Source organism: Cladophialophora carrionii (genome assembly GCF_000365165.1).
Source record: "Cladophialophora carrionii CBS 160.54 unplaced genomic scaffold supercont1.5, whole genome shotgun sequence".
In the NCBI taxonomy this organism is placed as follows: Eukaryota; Fungi; Ascomycota; class Eurotiomycetes; order Chaetothyriales; family Herpotrichiellaceae; genus Cladophialophora; species Cladophialophora carrionii.
The window spans coordinates 1094613-1112940 of NW_008481830.1; the positions used below are offsets into that span (position 1 = coordinate 1094613).

General features: G+C 54.0%; 7 protein-coding genes across 7 annotated transcripts; 5 read left to right on the forward strand and 2 right to left on the reverse strand.

The window, feature by feature from the left end:
* Positions 1-1772: 1772 nt before the first annotated feature.
* On the forward strand, positions 1773-3492 carry G647_06218 (uncharacterized protein; the record flags this gene model as incomplete). Its single annotated transcript, XM_008730540.1, has 2 exons — positions 1773-2004; positions 2054-3492. 2 exons carry the CDS (start codon positions 1773-1775, stop codon positions 3490-3492), a joined length of 1671 nt encoding a protein of 556 aa, XP_008728762.1.
* A 737-nt stretch (positions 3493-4229) lies between these two features.
* On the reverse strand, positions 4230-6489 carry G647_06219 (uncharacterized protein; the record flags this gene model as incomplete). Its single annotated transcript, XM_008730541.1, has 4 exons — positions 4230-5352; positions 5402-6150; positions 6198-6336; positions 6392-6489. The coding sequence occupies 4 exons, from the start codon at positions 6487-6489 to the stop codon at positions 4230-4232; spliced, it is 2109 nt and encodes a 702-aa protein (XP_008728763.1).
* Positions 6490-7586: 1097 nt separating this feature from the next.
* On the forward strand, positions 7587-8432 carry G647_06220 (uncharacterized protein; the record flags this gene model as incomplete). The annotated part of the gene is made up of 1 exon (XM_008730542.1): positions 7587-8432. The coding sequence occupies one exon, from the start codon at positions 7587-7589 to the stop codon at positions 8430-8432; it is 846 nt and encodes a 281-aa protein (XP_008728764.1).
* Positions 8433-8982: 550 nt separating this feature from the next.
* Positions 8983-9636, forward strand: G647_06221 (uncharacterized protein; the record flags this gene model as incomplete). Its single annotated transcript, XM_008730543.1, has 3 exons — positions 8983-9083; positions 9165-9446; positions 9525-9636. The coding sequence occupies 3 exons, from the start codon at positions 8983-8985 to the stop codon at positions 9634-9636; spliced, it is 495 nt and encodes a 164-aa protein (XP_008728765.1).
* Positions 9637-11035: 1399 nt separating this feature from the next.
* G647_06222 (uncharacterized protein) lies at positions 11036-12109 on the reverse strand (the record flags this gene model as incomplete). Its single annotated transcript, XM_008730544.1, has 2 exons — positions 11036-11076; positions 11125-12109. 2 exons carry the CDS (start codon positions 12107-12109, stop codon positions 11036-11038), a joined length of 1026 nt encoding a protein of 341 aa, XP_008728766.1.
* Positions 12110-13443: 1334 nt separating this feature from the next.
* G647_06223 (uncharacterized protein) lies at positions 13444-15540 on the forward strand (the record flags this gene model as incomplete). Its single annotated transcript, XM_008730545.1, has 4 exons — positions 13444-13686; positions 13738-14023; positions 14076-14231; positions 14285-15540. 4 exons carry the CDS (start codon positions 13444-13446, stop codon positions 15538-15540), a joined length of 1941 nt encoding a protein of 646 aa, XP_008728767.1.
* A 944-nt stretch (positions 15541-16484) lies between these two features.
* G647_06224 (uncharacterized protein) lies at positions 16485-17532 on the forward strand (the record flags this gene model as incomplete). Its single annotated transcript, XM_008730546.1, has 3 exons — positions 16485-16843; positions 16911-17056; positions 17132-17532. 3 exons carry the CDS (start codon positions 16485-16487, stop codon positions 17530-17532), a joined length of 906 nt encoding a protein of 301 aa, XP_008728768.1.
* Between the last annotated feature and the right edge of the window lie 796 nt (positions 17533-18328).

Below are 18328 nucleotides of genomic sequence, written 5' to 3' on the forward strand. Positions count from 1 at the left end.
CCTGCCCCATGTATTCGGACCCGTACCTGATCATGCCTTTTCGGAATCGTGGGGAGTGCACATTGAAAAGGCCCGCCCTTCAACCCCGGCTATCAAGCAGCCAAACCGAACTATTAGGATCTACGATACCGGCTACAATAGAGGGCAATGATACCATGCCTAACTCGAGTCGTGCCGTCGGCCTTGGTCAAGGGAGAGCTTGCCGGAAGCTGGAGATCGCTGGCACGTGTTCAGCCACAGATAGGACGCACTGTGTTCTCCTCTGTGCCGTACGTCACGATAAGAGGTTGGGGACACACTGTCGGGCGTCTGCCAACTACGGAGTACATCGTGCTGTGATCTGAATATGGATGCACAATGCAAAGGCAGGTGCGGGGGATCTACCTAAGCAGCCTCTTCCACGCGCGCGCGCGCGGTCTGGCGAGCAAGTAGTGGTCAAGCTGCAGGCGAGCATCGACATCGTAGCATGTGCCAGTCGACTGACGCATGGAAGCATATGGTGTGGGTCACGCCGTCTACAGGACTGGGTAGACACCAGCATTTGAGGCTGACACATGCCTCGGGCGCACTGGACGGGTTGGCAGTGTTTGATGGCGATGGCCGGGGACTGAAATGAGATGAGAAACCGGGAATTGTGCTACCGTGTTCCTCGTACTCGTACGTTCTTGCGGTACGTGCGGATCCCAAAGCAAAGATTTGGGGTTGGGGCGCACTCAACACTTCAAACCTCGTGCACGACAGCCAATCCAACAGTCCCAGTAACAGGCAAAGCGATGTACTGTGTGCTTAGAACGCGGGCTTCGACCAAGCTGCCGAGCTGCCGTACGATCTAACTGACATGGGGAGTCCAGTTCTAAATCTCCGAACTTAATGAGTCTGGTCACTTACTTACTCTGCCAGTCGAGTTCTAACATCCCCCCGTCTTGCTGAACTGTTGGCTTGGAAGTGGTCCTTGGCGCAATTGTTTCCACTTCCACAGAAAGCTCCCGCAACGCGATCGCACGAATCGCGCAATTGCCTGGGTGACAATCTCGGGTTATATTTCCGGAGAGCCTCCTTGAGCTGCAAATGAGTTACGTCGCTATGAAGTCATTGTCACCGGATTCAGCTTCCACCACGCCCGATGACGTCGGATCGTCCCGCCTCCTTCTGTGGCCTCCACGGCTCTGGCATCCACGTACCTCGTATAGTCGGGATCGTTCTAGGTTGACGGCAGCTCCCCGCACTCAGTTTCGTATGAGCTTCAGCCCTGTGAAGTATTCGTACGAGGACGTGTAGTGGCTTTTGTGACTGACGCTGAGGGGAGGAGCGAAGGGTCATGGAGTACTTGTTCGTCCGCCATATTGATCATGAGACATCCGGAACTATGCGATACAATCCTCGATTGAGCAACGTGAAGTGAGAATGCGGGCATCTGATTCGAAGCGGAAGTGACAAGCGAGCCTTTGACGTCTCGACTAAATCGTGCTTGTCATCAACTTTGCCTTGCACGCCAGCGAGTCAACTTATTGGACTTGCCTCACCTGCAGGACAGATGATTCTTTGCTTGATGCAGGACGTCTCCCAGGATCTCTAAGGGCGGGGTGTGAGCCATGCGGTTTGCTTCAGAGCTATTTCTCTTGTCATCGGCTTCACGCTCACTCTCAGCAAGAGCTATCCGCGTGCAACAGATCTCGCGATCCTCGACACTTTCTCCGGGTTACGTTGCTTGCTCACGAATCCCCAGGAATTATCCCCATAGACTTGTCCGTGGTCTAGCTTCATCAGCCAAGATGCCTAAATCCTCAGATCCAAACCAGTTCATGAGGACCTCAGGAGCCAATGATTCAGTCTGGGTCCATCTGGAACCATATTCCCACCGACCCCAGTTCCCCAAACTGGAGAAAGACATCGAGACTGATGTCTGCGTCATCGGGTCTGGCATCTCTGGCATCTCTGTCGCAGAGCAATGTGTGAGGAGAGGACTCAATGTTGTTATGATCGAAGCCAGAGACATACTTTCAGGTGGGCGTCTGCTTCTGGACGGGAACAATCAAGCTAACGGGTCGTGCAGGAGAGACCGGTCGAACATCGGGTCATCTGGCGTCGGATCTTGATGATGGGTACATAGCAATACAGAAGGTCTTCGGAAGAGAGGGAGCACGAGCCGCGGCAGAGTCACACGACTGGGCGATCAAGCATGTTGGGGACGTTGCAAAGGAGCTCGGGATCGACTGCGAATATCGTATGCTGAAGGCGTATGATGTGTCCCAGTACTCCGTGGGCACCAAGGAACATGACGAGGACATGAAGGAGCTGAAGGAGGAAGCCGAGCTTGCCTCCCAGCTCGGCCTCGATTTCGCACACGATGAAAATCTCAAAATCAAAGGGTGGGACGGGAAACCAGACCAGCGAGGTGGCAACATTGTTGGGCGTCAAGCGACCTTCCACCCCACCAAGTACCTCGTGGGAGTACTGAACTGGCTCAAGAAGCAACCCAACTTCCAATGCTACACACATACCCGTGCCTTGAGGATAAATGAGAGTGGTATACACGTCCCGCTCGTCGATCTGCACCTGGGTCCAAAGCATGTTACAGTCACAACTGTCGACGGCCATGTGATCACGTGCCACCACGCGGTCGAGGCGACTGTCATACCTCTCCAGATGTTGAGTGTCGTTGCCGAGCTGGAGTACCATCGGACATATTGCATTGCGATCAGAATACCCAAAGGCAGCGTCGAAGATTGCCTCATCTACGATACGGCCGATCCGTACAAATACATCCGCATGACGGTTTGCGACGACAAAGACGATTACATGGTCGTTGGTGGTTGTGATCACAAGGTGGGACAGGAAGGCGAATGGGAGGAGCGATACAAGGAGTTGGAAACTTGGACTCGCGAGCGCTTCACACAGGCAGGCAGCGTCGACTACAAGTGGTCTGGCCAGATCTTTGACCCGGTCGACTACAACGCATTCATCGGCAAGAACTCGGGCAACAATCGCATCTACGTCATCACCGGCGACTCTGGAAATGGGCTCACCCACGGCGTGCTTGCTGGGCGACTCATCGCGGATCAAATTCAAGGGATCGACAACCCTTGGTCGAAGGCCTATGACCCGAAGCGTAAAAGCTCTATCCTCTCAAAACTGCCAAGCATGGTTGAGCACGACGTCCAGATCAACACACAGTACAAGCGCCTTGCACACTCGGACATCAAAGACGTTGAGGATCTAGGTCTCGATCAAGGTGGTGTGCTCAACCCGACTGCCAAAGGCCCACAAGCCGTGTACAAAGACAAGAACGGCCAGATTCACCGCATGAGCGCGCTTTGTCCCCACCTGCACGGAGTGGTGTGTTGGAATAATGACGAGAAATCCTGGGATTGCCCTATCCATGGCAGTCGATTCAGTCCGGAAGGTCTCCAGCTCTGCGGCCCCGCGAAGACAGCATTGAAGCCATTTGACGATAGTGCGAAAGCAAGACAGGAGATCTCCTCTGAGCCTTGAATTCGTCCACAAGCAGCTGGAGTTTGGGTTTATTTTCTATGGCTGTGCCTATCACGCAAGGATGGTGGCCGAGCCGCATCAGGCTCATGTTGAGCAATGATCACGCATGACGGTATGTTGGGGGCACATGTGATTGTGGAGACAAGGCCGAGGCCAATATTTCATCTCCACCTCCTCATGCGAACATGCAGCAGGGATTGCATAGCACACTTGTGTCCATATGAACAAGCCTCATGTTGCTCATCTCCTCCTTCGTTTCGAGCGGCACCGACTTCCGATCTCGGTATGCGCAGCGACTCGCGGCCGCTGTGCAACCCTACCAAGGGGGCGGCCACAGTTTCTCTGTTTAGTGTGGGCTGTCCGTGTTGCGAGCTGCCGTGACGTTATTGTCCTTGGTAATTCCCAGCCACGGCAGGAGGTAATGTTGTTTGTGATAGCCCCATTAGCCGTACCGCAGAGAAATGCCTGGGTTCCCAAAACACGCTTGCGACGGGGTGCCGTGCTTTCTGGTCCGGGCAAGGTGGTTGCAGTATGACCGTTTTCAGTTTGACGATTTCGCAGTCCGTGGTCTGTGGTATCCGTCGTCCGGTCGTTTTAGGTGGAAAAGGCTGCCCTGCCAGACAGCTGCGCGTGACACAACAGGCACCGCCAGGTTCGTCACTTTCATCATAATAGTGCCCCCTTTCATACATGTTTTGACTTTGACCGCGCGGTCTCCGTCTCAGCGAGAGACTATATCACATCGACATCATTGGCTCGTCCCCGATCGGTCGGAGAGTGTTCATCAGGAGTGCCTCGTCGTTCACCGTCCAGCCTGTTGGAATGTGCGCCTCCAGCAGAATGTCGACGACGTCAAAACTATCGACTCGGAGGCTGAGAATCCAAAGCATATGTCGAAATATCCGCCACGCCTTGTACGCTGACAAAGAGCCCGCGGTGAGACACCAGAGATACGACATGGCCTTCCTCACCTGAGGGGTCAAGTGGGCGGCTACGCCGTCAAAGTGCTCCATGTCCAGGCAGAGCTCCAGGATGAAGACCCCGAGAGCTTGGCCGAGGTAGTGCAGCAGATTCCACCAAGGGAGCAGCTGGTACGCTTCATGAGCAGACGCATCCTCCGGGAGAATGTCGACCAGCGTGACTCCTGCGCGGACACAACTCCTCGCGCCGCTGAGGTTGAAGTCTCTAGAGTAGTCCGATTCGTTGGGAATGCGAATGTGGCACAAGCAAGGCCTGTATAAGATCATCCTGATGCTTTGGTGGTATAATGCCAGATCAATCTTCGCACGTGGGTCGGTGCCCATGGCTATCGTACTCTTCAGATTTAGCTCTTCTGGCAGACTATTCTCCCAGCCAACCAGTTGAATACTGAGGCCGGTGATTATCTTCTGCATCGAGGACCATGAATGCGACAATTTGGGCATGTAGAGTTGCGTCATAACACGGTTGCTGATGATCGAGAGGCGCGCCCGCGAAGAGATATGCTGTAGAGGCGGGCCGTACCCAATGAATTGAAAGTTTTGCCAGGGTACCTGGCCTCCGCGCATCGTCTGGCTGGTGTCTCTCCTGCGGCGAAGGAAATCTAACCAGAGCCTCCTCGTGTCATCGGTTTCCGTGTCACTGGGGGAATCCTTGACAGAAGCGCTCTTGAGGAGTTCAACAGGAACTGTTGTATATTCGAGAGAGGTTAGCGGCGGTTTTCCCAAGACCTCTGACATGGCCACTTCGAGGCTGTAGAGAGAAAACCACAAGCGAGCTCTCTCTTCAAGCTGTACCTGACTCAAGGCACTGTCGACAGCCCTGAGATGCAGACCAAGACACGTGGCGTTCCTGATTGCCAAGCCTATCAACGCCCATGCTCTAGAACGGTCAGCTGTTGTTCGTATAGCTCTGTGAATACCAGACATACCTCGAGACCGAGCCGTTTGTAAACAGGTAGAAGGAGAGCAGTCCCAAGGCGTTTATGCCATGCAGACCCGGATTGTCAAGCATGACCCTATGGTCTAGACCCAGTGCTCGAGCCCGAGCATAATATACCAAATGGGATTCCATGCCCGGTTCATCATCCAGCATGGCGTGGTGCAACCACTTCGACCCGATGGCCCACATCAGATTGGCAACTGCAAGCCACCTGCGTTGGTCCCATGAGAGTTGCATGCGGTTGTGTGGAAACTTGTTCAGCTCTTCGAGAACACGCCCTCTGGCAAGACAGTTAAAACTACCATGAAGTGCGTGAAAGAATGCCTCGCATAGGATCCGAGCCGTCAGATCTCCCGGCCAATGAAGTGCATCGACGTAGTCCTCGTCCAGGCTCAAGAGGTCCTCATCGTCCATGAAGTAGTTGAACTGTGTTGCAGGTATGTGATTGGAGATCTTCTCTGGCATGGCGAAGTCCTCGGTGGCAGGAGTGATGAGGTAGGAGTACGCCCGTGCAATCCAGGACACTTCGGAGATCTTCCCTATGAACCCGACAGCGCCCCTGCCGCGGCCCACGTCAATGCTATGGGTTAGCACGTCCTGGCCCACGGGCGACCCTAAGCTAGCGTCGGTATACTGCTCGTCTTCAGGAGTGCTCTCCACGCTGGGAGGGAACCGAGAGCTGTCGCCGGTTCGCGTGCTTGGAGTCATTGAAGGCGTGCCCTGTACCTCCAGTTCACACTAGATCCGCCAATCAGTCATGCTTTCATAGGAGTCTATGGACAAACGTTGAGTATCATTTCTCGAATGTTGCCGGTCTCGGTTGAATCCAAATTCGGACTGGCGGCGATGGTCTTCAGAGCGTCGAGGAGCATGCTGTTTTTGGTCTTTAATTCCTCAATTTGGAGGAGACTTTCGGCGAGATCCCTACCTCGTGTGTCAGTGAAACGCTCATTCTGTCGGTCGGACGCGCGAGCCATACTTTTTGTTTCTTTCTCTCTTCCGATCGCCGAAGACGCAGGCTGCCCCATCCTTGCTGCATTTCTCGCAAGGACTCCCCCCTGAGCATTTGGTGCGCATGAGACGGCATCGGTCGCACGCGTGGGAGACTCGAACCCTGATTGACCCTCTGCGTGACGAAGCCGGAGATTGAGGCACAGACGGACCAGATCGAGAGGGCGTAGTACTGGCTAATAGACTTCCTCGACGTTTCGACAGACTCGCCGGTGGTGCATCCCAGGGGAATGCCATTGACCGGTGATTCTGAGGTAGTCCGTTGTTCTAACGGTCCGAGTCGACAATACCGGCGTGAGGGTGGGCGTGGCTGATATGTGTCGGGCAAAGAAGAACACAAGGGTACGTGTTGCGGGGACCGGGCACGTGACAGTGACAGGCATTTACCCAGCAAGTCGAACTCGTCCTGGGTACCGAGCGTTCGCTTACTGCGTATGTATGGCTTCTTTTCCGTACGAGGGGACTGGAGGAGACAGGCAAAGAAAAGCTCCCTCGATCATCGACGCTCGCCGGAAGTGAGGTCCAGAGATTTGTTGGGCACCCCGCATGCGATTGGCTGGTCCCCCGGGGCAGGAGCGAGGCTTGGCCGCACTTTACCAGAAGTGTATTAGCCTGGGTGAAGGCTGGAGATTCTCTCCGGCCTCGAGGCCTCTGCTGGTGTCTGCGCGTGGCGACGTGCACACCAATGAGTGTGGCTCTTGGGATCCTTTTTCCTTCCGCCCCGCAGTCCAGGTGTCTGGACGAAAAGTCAGTGGCCATTCACCATGATCAATGCCGAGATTGATTCGAGGGCTGGCGAGATCCCTCAGCAGCGCATGTTACAATCCCATCTTCTCGACCTGGTAATGCGAGCCTAGAACATCCGAGATTCATGAGAAGCGCAAAGTGCCGGCACAAGTCGCGTGCTGCGGATTGGGACAGCCCGCTGACTTGCAGAGATAGTACTCCCACAGGACTGCAGAACCAAGCGTCATGGTAGAGAAGGGCTCTGCGGCGTGCACCCGTCCGTCCCCACCGTTCCTACAAATAAGCCGTGCTTATCGTTGCCCGCAAATCGAACAACGAAGTATGCGAGAATGCCACGCCCTTGACACTCTACACCAATCCAGATTCGACGTACATACATCTCCCAACGCATACATTGGCTACAGGGGTCTTTCGTCATGGAAACATACCTGGACGAGACGTTGTCGCGTCTCATCACGGCGTTCCACATCCTCCACCAGCATGGAGTACTAGACGAGCACGGTCACATCTCGATTCGGAATCCCTACAACCCCTCCACCTTCTTCACCAGCAACGTGCCGGCCATTCTGGTCTCATCCAAGGGCGACCTCACGCAATGGAATGTTGACGGGTCTCCGGTCGCCGTCCCCTACAGTGGGTGTCAAACCGTTCACGTCGTGCCCCAAACCACCGAGCACTACATCCACAGTTGCATCTACGAGTATTACCCCGGGGTGCAGAGCATTGTCCATGCACACAACCTCAATGCCATTGTGTACGGGCTGTGCAACAGCCACGGAAGTCTCCTGCAGCCCAGCTATCATATGGCAGGCTTTGTCGGCTCTCAAAGTCCCATATTCAATCCCGCCGACCATTACTCTGCCCTGCCTCCCACCCATCCACACAACTTCCTGATCAATCACAAACACCTTGGTGATGCTCTGGCAAGGTCATTTACCGGCGGCGACGACATGGACGGGATGGCTTCTTTACCCGGCCACAGTGTCGTCTTTCAACGAGGCAACGGATTTGTCACCTGGGCCCGACGCCTCGAGGATGCAGTATACAGGGCTATTCACGTGAGCCGAGCGGCCGTCATCCAGTCAATGGCCATGTCCCTTCGGAGTGACACGGACCTGGAGATACTGTATTTGAATGAGAAGGAAGCGAAAGACTGCGACGAGACTATAAACCGGGCATTCCCACCGATCTGGGCCGCCTGGGTTGCCCAGGCTGAGAGGTCGGGTCACTATCATAACGAACTGAAGGCGAGGAGAGGATAGAAGCGGGATATCGCGTCGGCCATCGAGATTCGTAGCCCGGGCGCATATCGATATGCCATTTTCGGACGGTTGCGGTAGCATACACTGGAAAACCCTGGGTGGAGGGATAATTGCGGCGTCTCAGACGTGGCTTTGATAGCTATAGATAGCTAGAGCCCTCCTCAAGGAGGCAGCAGTGCATGAGCGGCGTGTTGCGGCGACGAGCAACGTCGAGGCGAGTTAAAAAGGATGGCGTTTAGGTGTCCTTGCAATCATGAAGACCCCTCCTCGAGCTGCAGTGTTTTACGTAGGTAGATTGTAGTCCTTTGGACAAGAATTGACTCTGACTTTCTTTCACATGTCGCGCTCCTCTCCATCGTACAGCAAGCCGTTGATTTCACGAGGCTGAAAAGAGCGAGAGCCGCCGTCCGGACTTCGTTTCCGATACCCACAAACGTCATGTTCTACACGTCGCGGATAAAGCCTTTGACCACTCTCTCCGACATGGTTCTTCTTGACTAGATCACGTCCCGAGTAGCAGAAGTCAACCATCTCGAACCAGACAGTAACCATGCCGGAAAATTACATGAACCCCGCGCGTCCGAAGATCCGCTTCTCGCTGATCGAATGCATAGCCATTGGTATCGGAGCCGGCGCCGTCGGTGTCGCTGCGTATGTAGTCACCCCTCGTCAACATCGCTCAACGTGAGAGGAGCTGTAATGTGCGGATGAAGACTAATATCTATATCCCAGAATGACACTAGGCGAGAAGACCGAGCAGGCACTCACTCACCGGCCAAATTCCTACGTCCCCGGCAAGACGCTCGCTCGGCTGTTCAACCTCGACTTCCACGCCCAGCCGGAGAGGATCAACCACGCGATGCACTGGGGCCAGGGCATGCTCGCGGCCGGCGTTCGCGGCGCTATGAGCTACTACGGCATTGTCGGGCCGTTTGGAAGCTACATCTTCATGGGCGTACGGTTGCTGGTTGACCAGACGTTGGAGAACTGGACCGGCGTCGGCGCTCTGCCTTGGTAAGTCGATGAGTTGGGACCGTCCCTCCCGTCGTGTTGATACCGTTCTTGGTGGCTGACGTTATGACAATGCAATAGGACCTGGCCTGTCAGCGAACAGATCATCGACTTGCTGCACAAGGCCGTGTTCGCGGCCGTGACGGGGTACGTTGCCGACAGAATTATCTTGGGAGAGGCGCTTAATGCTTGATGGAGCCGCGGGCGAGGTGAGACGGTCGATTTGCTCGGGCTGGCCTGGCGGCTATGCAGCGCTTTCTCTTCATAATTACTCGTAACGGGTCGTGTAGCGGCGTTCGACGTCTGCGAATCGAAGGGTGGCATTTAATCAACATGTCGGCTCCTTACAGAGCGAGCTAGGCAGTTGTGTCCATAGGGAATCATGGTCATACAACGAAATACCTGTGACGGTCTCTTTCCGCCCGTAGAGAAACTATGCGCCGTAAGATTCTCTTGACAACGAGCACCAAGAACCGGAAATATTCCACCATCCCGACGTGTCTGCCTACATGGACTGTGGATCAAACTGTATGTAAGTTCCCACGCCTTGGAGAGAGCATTTGCACAACTGTCGGGGTGTCTTCAGCCAGCTGCGACGCATCCCCTCGGGTTGACACTCATAAGTGCAATGTGGCCGTTCAGAGCTGTCTCAAGACTCGCCGGCCGAAGACTTTGCTAAGGGACCACCGACGTACGATAGCAGCCCGGGAAGAAATAGTCCGAATTTTATAAAGGTCCGCAACGTTTCGCAATGTTAAGATCAATCACTACTCTGCAGGATTCGACATGACTAGATTCTCTGCTATTATCTATCCTGACTGTTCCTGGCAACTGTCCGACGGCCTGGCGAGCGCATTAACCCTCGACATGTAGAGCAGGGAGCCCCGGGAACTCGTGCTTATGGTCTCAAGCTCCATCTAGCAGGGGGCATCAGGACGAAAGTCCCAAACTGAGCTGGGAGGCCCACCGGAGGTTCCCACCAAAACCATCCAACAGCATATGGTTCGTTCGATATGAAGCCAGATAAGAAGAGTCTTGGGACAGATGATCCAGCGTACTGGACACCGTGCAAGAAAGGCTCGAGATGGAACTCGTCCGGAGTTCCGACCAAGCCAGGTACCGTCCCATTATACTAACAATGTGAATGTCCCAATGGCCAAGAGAGGTAAATTAGGCTCGTCTTAATCGCGCGAAACCAAGCCTTTGACGGTCCTTGAAGTCGACGACTGATTTAAGAACCCGAATCGACCAGCATCGTTCAACTTTGGAAACCGTGGTCCTGGCGGCGGCGAGCTTGAAACAGAGAGGTGTTAGGAACGGAATCGGCATGGTATGAAGCGAGGGATGAGAATGTTGCGGAGGCAACTAATAGCAGATGTAGAATGTTATGATCAAGGCACGGCCATTGCAGAATGAAGCCTTGTACCCATAGCGGCTGAAGATAGCCGGAGAGAGTCTTCAGGCGAAAGCTAAACAATGCGGATGCGCTCTGCCTTTAAGAACCTTCAAGTCGTGGGTATACCCATTATGTGCAACACAACGTAAGCATGGGTTCCGGCCAGGCCGACTTTTGGCGTTCATCGATTCACCCTTCAGGCAGTGTTGGCCCCTCGCGCCGACAGGAGATATAGCCCTGCTCTGATATCAGTATCTCGGCACGGAGCGGGTGGACGTGACCTACCATAGTTTGTCTCTGGCACCTGCCATCCATCGACCAACTTAAGGCCCGCACCTTTCCAGAGTTCTTCTCGATCTTTATCGTCGTACTTGTGGCTTGCAACAATGAAGATCTTTTCACCAGCTGTCAAACAGCGATCCTCGAACCAGATATCCTTCCGTGGCACCAGGTACTGTTCGTGGCGTCCAAGCTCGTCGTTCCATTGGCCATGGCGGTCCCATTCGTCCTGATGAAAAATGTCTTTTCCAAGGATTTGGTTTGCATGATCGAGCGCGTTTTTGATGAATTCGTCGTTTCTAGCTTCGGCGTCGTTGTAAGCAGGCCAGACCTGCTCGGCCTTCTTACAGCCGTCCACTCCGATCACCATCAAAGGTTCACTCCTGATCGCCCCATTCACAGCATGATCGATAGCAGCAGCGAAGCCTCGCAGAAATTTGGCCGCTTCGGGTCGTGTGAAGCTGCCCAGGGTCGATCCGAGTGAGAGCACAACTCTCGGCCTCGAAGCAATAGTGTACTGTTGCAACCACACTAGGCCGTCATCGTAAGTCCCTAGCAGACCATGACAGCGAACGTGCTCGAAGGTGCCAAGAGACACGTCTTTCAGCGTCCGCTCAAGCTCTGCACGTGAGAGATCGAGCGCGAAGTAATCCACCGGCTTTTTCGCGTTGTCGAGTGCTTGCAGCAGTATCTTCGTTTTCCGCAAGCATCCACTGCCCAACTCGACAACAATGGAACCGGGTTCAATTCTGTCAGCTATCTTGTGACTGTGTGCTTTGAGCAGCTCGATTTCGGAGTTGGTCAGGTAATATTCTCGGGCGTAGGTGACAGCCTCGAAGCGTTTCAAGCCATGTTCATTCCAAAGCAGCAACGACGAGAAGCTGGAGGGCTCAGTCTTCAAACACTCGGCAGTGTCCTTGGAAAGTTCGATTTTCTCGGCGTCCGACTGGATGTCAATGATATCCGGGGTCGGTTCCTCGTAGGATCCCATAATGGCGTCCTGTTGTGTGGTGAGGACAGATTTCCCTGCTTGAGACAGAGCCGGCCATTGGAAAAACTCAGGCGGATCTAGCAGGTTATAAGCTGATCAACATCTGAAAACCGACACATGCGCGATCTCAGCGCGGGGGATAGGTACCGACCAACGAGCTCTTGAGATGGCCAGCACGCCGATCCGTGTGTGGAGATCGAAGAAGTGCCGTGATGCTTGTGTGGACCGGAGTCAGATGGCTCTGCGATCACGACATGTCTGCAGAGCTCATTCCGGCTCGCTACACCACGAGCCCTGCACTGAGTGGCTATCAGAGGTGGGAGACGAGGGCTGGAAACAATTTCCGCGTCAATCTGATCTGCTGGCAATTACTTCCGTTGGACAAGAAATCCTGCGCGTTCCTGACATGACGCCACCCAAGGTCAGGACACGACGAATTGTGTCACGGGAGATTGATTGCCCGCGGCTCAGCCACGTTACAAGTACATTGTAGATACCCGTAAGAGTACGAAACACAGAGGAAGCGCAATGTATGGCACAAACAGCATGGCGTGGGACACCGCGTGTGTGCCAAGCCCAGTGACGTCAGTCGGCATTGGAAGTGGCGCTAACTGTTCCTGGCTGGTGCTTCAACACGTCGCACCAGTACCTGAATTGATGCCCCGCGGCTGGACGAAACAAACTTGCCAGAAACGCGTGGTCGATGCATCTGGATCGAAAGGTGATGGTGGCATAACACTCCGGCTCCCGGCCGACAACCAGCGTCATCTCTCACCCTTCCGTCAGTTGGGTGTCAGTCACCCATCATTCACCCATCAGCCGGGGACATCCTCACTTTGCCGTGCCACTATTCCGTGCCATTCTCAATGAGATCATTACAGGATAGGATATCCGGAGCACGTGACCAAGTCTCAGTATTAGATGGGTCATCACTACGAAACAGGATCATTCACCGATCTGGTTGTAGATCCGCCCATCTTAACAGCCTTTCGAAGTGTACCGAACCTGGGACGCAGCAAAACGTTCGAGGTAAGTACGAGGTACTCCGTACACCGTACGTACTCGTAGCACAAGCTCAAACTGGAATCTGCCTGAGAACGATCTCCTCCTCGGCTTCAAGCGCTCGGATCTGCCAACTGTCTCCACTACGACACAAGCATAGGTGCTCTACCAGGCTCGCATAATTCTTTGCCCTTGTAGGCTGCTAGATTAACCCCGGCAAGGCCGCTTAGTGCAAAAGGCAGGATCTCCTGCCCGCGAGGTTGCTCAGACACAAGTGCAAGCCTCTTGCACGATACTGTTATCACGAAGAGGCGGAGGGCGCCCGGTTTACCATGGTTCCTAAAGTAACATACAGTGATCTCGTCATCATCGGTGCTGGTCCGGCCGGGCTCATGGCGGCTGCTTGGGCAAGTCGTCTGGGATTCAACGCGCGGATCCTCGATGATAAAGTTGACAGGGTACAAACCGGTCGGGCGGACGGTCTCCATGTGCGTACTTTGGAGATACTCGACAGCTTTGGGCTGGCGAATGCAATCAATGAAAAGGCCTATCAACTGCGAGAGATCTGCTCCTGGGTACGTGCGGCACGGCTGCCTCTTCGCGCTGGCTATGCTGACTGTGACAAGAATCCGGATCCCGAAGACGAAAGCAAAATCAAACGAACGGAGCGGGTTCGGGCCAAGGAAGAAGAGCATGGCCGGTTCTGTCAACTGGGCATCCATCAAGGTTTCATTGAGCAGAATTTCATTGATTTCCTGCGAAGAGAAGGTCGTTTGAATGTCGAGAGAAATACGACGACTAAATCCCTTCAACTAGATGAAGCTCTGACGACCGACCATGCCGCTTATCCGATCTGTCTACGGATCGGACGAAGCACGGTCGCAACGAATAGAGACACAGCAGATCAAGGCTGTAAGGACCTTCAAATACCAAGAGTGCTTGACTACACGGCTGACAAGCATAGGGCGACCACCGCAGGAAGAGATCATAAAAGCTCGATACCTGGTAGGTGCAGATGGCGGGCACAGCTGGACTCGTGATCAGGTTGGCCTCAGGCTAGAAGGTGGCAAGACGAAAGTGCACTTTGGGGTCGTGGACATTGTCCCTATCACCGACTTCCGTAAGCATGAACCTCCGACATTGCTGTTGAAGAAGCGCTAACGCCTCTTACAGCCGATATACGCATCTCATGCTCCATTCACTCCACGAAGACCGGCAGCACGATGACATTTCCCCGCGAAGATCGGCTCGTTAGATTCTATGTTCAACTGGCCGAGACAGGCAGCGAAGGCGATGACTTTGACACAAGCAAGGTCACTCCGGAAATGATTACAGAAAAGGCCTCCAAGATATTGAGTCCGTACAAGCTGTCATACAAACACTGCAATTGGTGGTCGGTATATACCGTGGGTCAGCAGTGTGCTCCCAGTTTCAGCAAAGACGGTCGGGTCTTCCTGGTCGGCGACGCAGTCCATACGCATTCCCCCACAATGGGTGCAGGAATGAATGTGTCCATGCAAGACTCTTACAACCTGGTATGGAAGCTCGGCCAAGTCATCAAAGGTATCGCAAAGCCTGACATTCTCGACACGTACAACGCCGAACGACAATCGGTCGCACAAACCCTGATAGAGATGGATCGAGAAATGTGCGATTTCTATGAGAAAGGGGCGGGCTCGGATGCACACAACTACGACGAGTTCTATGAGCGGTTTCGAACGTTTCTCAGTGGAGTTGGTGTGGAATATGGCCCCAATGCCTTGGTTGTACCAGCACGCGAAGACGAGTCAAGAGATTCCAAATCTTGTCCCGATCTCGACAATTCAAGACAAACTCGAGGGCTCTCGAGGCGGTCATTAGCGAGCAAGATACCCATTGGACAGCGACTACCCTCTTTTCTGGTACTGAATCATGCGGAAGCTAATATAGTCCATGTCCACTCGATGCTGCCAGCCGATGGCCGCTGGCGTCTGTTAGTGCTCGCGGGCGATATAAGCAAAGCCTCACAGATGGCACGCTTACGGACTCTGTGTGAGCGCATGGATGCACCTTCATCGTTTCTCCGGACGTACACACCAGCAGGCGACAAGGTCGACTCGGTCATCGAGGTCTTGACCATACACGCCGCTCCCCGGCACAAGGTCGAGTTATTCAGCCTACCCGAGCTCCTGCGCCCTTTCGACCCAAAGCTTGGATACGACTATTGGAAATGCTTTGCGAACAATAACGCAGGAGACGAAGGAGACTTTGACGATGCATATGCGAAATGGGGAGTCGACAAAGATGAGGGTTGCCTCGTAGTCATCCGGCCCGACCAGCACGTATCCCTTGTGTGCGGGCTACAGGAGGTAGGAGAGGTCGAGCAGTTTTTCAGCACCATCCTGGTTCCGCAGCAGCGACGGAACGCAACCGCTGCTGCTTGTGAATAGTAGGCCGGCACTGATTCTCGGCTCAAGAAAGCATTCCTTGTTTGGGCTTCCCCACGAGGAGGTCATACAAAATAGATAGATATCTATTGGTGCGGCAACATTGATCGTGCGCTAGCGTCGATCCCGCAAGGCTTCTTGATGTAATGGACTCAACCAGCAGACTGCCATCAATCACGACGTCTCCTTCTATCGCCCTGCCTCCGATCAGCTTCGAAATGCACGATCCATACAACCGCCGCATAGTAGAACCGCTGCAAGGTAAACAGCTCTTCTATGCTAACTTTTCCGCAACCCATAACAGCCGATGCACAATAGCCCTCCACTGAACAAGCTTCCTTAGTCGCGGTCTTAACAACAGTCTACTTCACGCTTAAAGTTCGCCATGATCGGGGAGTTCAAAGAGATGATGGACGAAAAGCACCAATGTGAGGGTATCTATGAACAGAACAGCACGCAACATCAGAGCCGTGGCTGCCGCTCATTCCTTGCTTCCATGCATGTGTTGAACAAATGACCGTCAACAGCAGCCTGACGCATCCGATATCTGAGATCAAGGTGTTTCTGGTGGTCCCACAGCCGGCATGGAGTCTTTTCCAATTCATGATGAGCTCATGACTAGATTAAGCGGTACAAGATATACCCAACACTGGGCCTTTGTATCCTGCTCTTCCGGGGCGTGACGCAACCGTCACACATTCTTGCAGTGTACGAGTCACTGTCGCCCAAGATGCAATCAGCTGGAGACGAAATACCGCAGGCACACCTATCATCATTATATAATTCGTGTCGGCCTGCACCGAGTCTGCCCAAGGGGTACTTCCACCTGAGACGACTGCTGTGGGTATAAGTGAGAAGACACCTTGTCAGTAGTGGCAACTCAACTGCGACTTCCACTTCCGAGACGTCGATTTCTTGTGCAGGCCTTCATCTTCTGTGACCACAACATGGAATCTAATCAGCTACATCCGCTATTCAAGCGAAACAACGCCGTCTCGTCAAATCCGACACAGAATGGCAAAAGCGCCGCGATTGCCATCACCAGCCATGGCTCCGACTTCTACTACGCCATCATGTCCGTCATGGGCGTGGTCGGGTTGGGTGTCATCATCGCCGGCCATATGAAGCCGCAGAGGCACCGCATCTTTTACTACATCACAGGAGCCATCAATTTAACCGCCATGCTTGCTTACTACGCCATGGGCTCGCACCAAGGATGGGCACCTATCAATGTTGAGTATCAGCGTAGCTGGCCCAAGGTCGCGGGCATCAACCGTGAAATCTACTACGCCCGATATATCGACTGGTGAGTCTTGCGGCTTGTCCATGACGAAGGTGCTGAAGGACGAACTGACATGCATCTCCCACGCCAGGTTTATCACGACTCCTCTGCTTCTCTTGGATCTCATGCTCACTGCCGGCTTGCCCTGGCCAACCATTGTGTGGACCGTCTTCATCGACTGGATCATGATCATCACTGGGCTTATTGGAGCTCTGACTCCTACCCGCTGGAAGTGGGGTGAGTGAATCTTCGCTTTGGAACTCTCAGTCCGAGACAATTCCCGCCACAGAGCTGACAGGTCGGTTTCTCCAGGCTGGTGGGCGTTCGGCACCGTCGCCATGTTCTACGTGTTCTGGAATCTCGCAGGCGTGGGTCGCAAGCGCGCCAAACGGCTTGGTCAGGACATTTACCGCACCTACATGCTCTGCGGCGTTCTGACCTTGTTCGTCTGGCTCTGCTATCCCATCGCGTGGGGCGTTTCCGAAGGGGCCAACATCATTGCCCCAGACTCCGAGGCCGTCTTCTACGGGGTTCTCGACTTCCTGGCCAAGCCGGTGTTTAGTGTCGCCTTAATTGCCGGGCACTGGAACATTGATCCCGCGCGTTTGGGCCTTGCCATCAACTATGGAGAGGATCGTGCCTCACGGGCGAAGGAGAAGGCTGCCCGTGACGTCGCTCCGTCGGCCGCGGGTAATACCGGTGTCACTGCATAGGGTCCCGTAGGACCGTTTCAAGATGGTAGCCGATGGAGGATGATGCACGCCCAAGGAACTGGAATTGTGGGCGATGGTTGTGCATCGAGCTTGATTGCCGCGCTGTATCGTGTACACGGCGTCAGGAGTGTGTATCGTGACTAGTAAGAGACAAACTCGTGTACAAGCCCAAGCAGCTACTGGTTTCACTTTATGGGACAGGTGCAATGCACGGGTGTTGTGATATCAACCCTTATAATCATGTATGAGACAGCGGGGTAAGTCCGAGTGGAGTTACTGATCTTCGAAGCGTCCAGCGCACTTGTACATAATTCCTCGGATCAAGCTTTCCACGTCAGGCTTGCTTATTACTTGCTCGCTCGCCTCATTCGGCATGGCAAGTGGAGCGCAAGATGTACAAGTATCCGCTCCGTATCGCCGGTGTAGCGATATTGATCTGACCTGTCTTCAACCTACCGTGGTATGAGGTCATTTTGACATAACGAGCCACGCAAGTCAATCAAGTCACTGTGTTGGCGATTTGTCTCGCACCCATTTCGTGTGCCTGTCCTCGCAGCCTCCATGTAAAAGTGTCGCTACAAAGTCCGCACCTGCACGGAAGTTACCATCCGGCCTCGTCGAGAGTGACGTAGTCGGGTTTCTATTTCGAATCAAGCACTCACTAATCCTCGCACACTCGATGCTTTAAGGTGACCTGAAGGACACCGTGTTGGCTCGCGGGCGGGTCTTTGTAATGTGGCTGGAACTGAAATCCGCGTCCAAAAGGCTTGTCATCACATGCATACCTACACAGTGC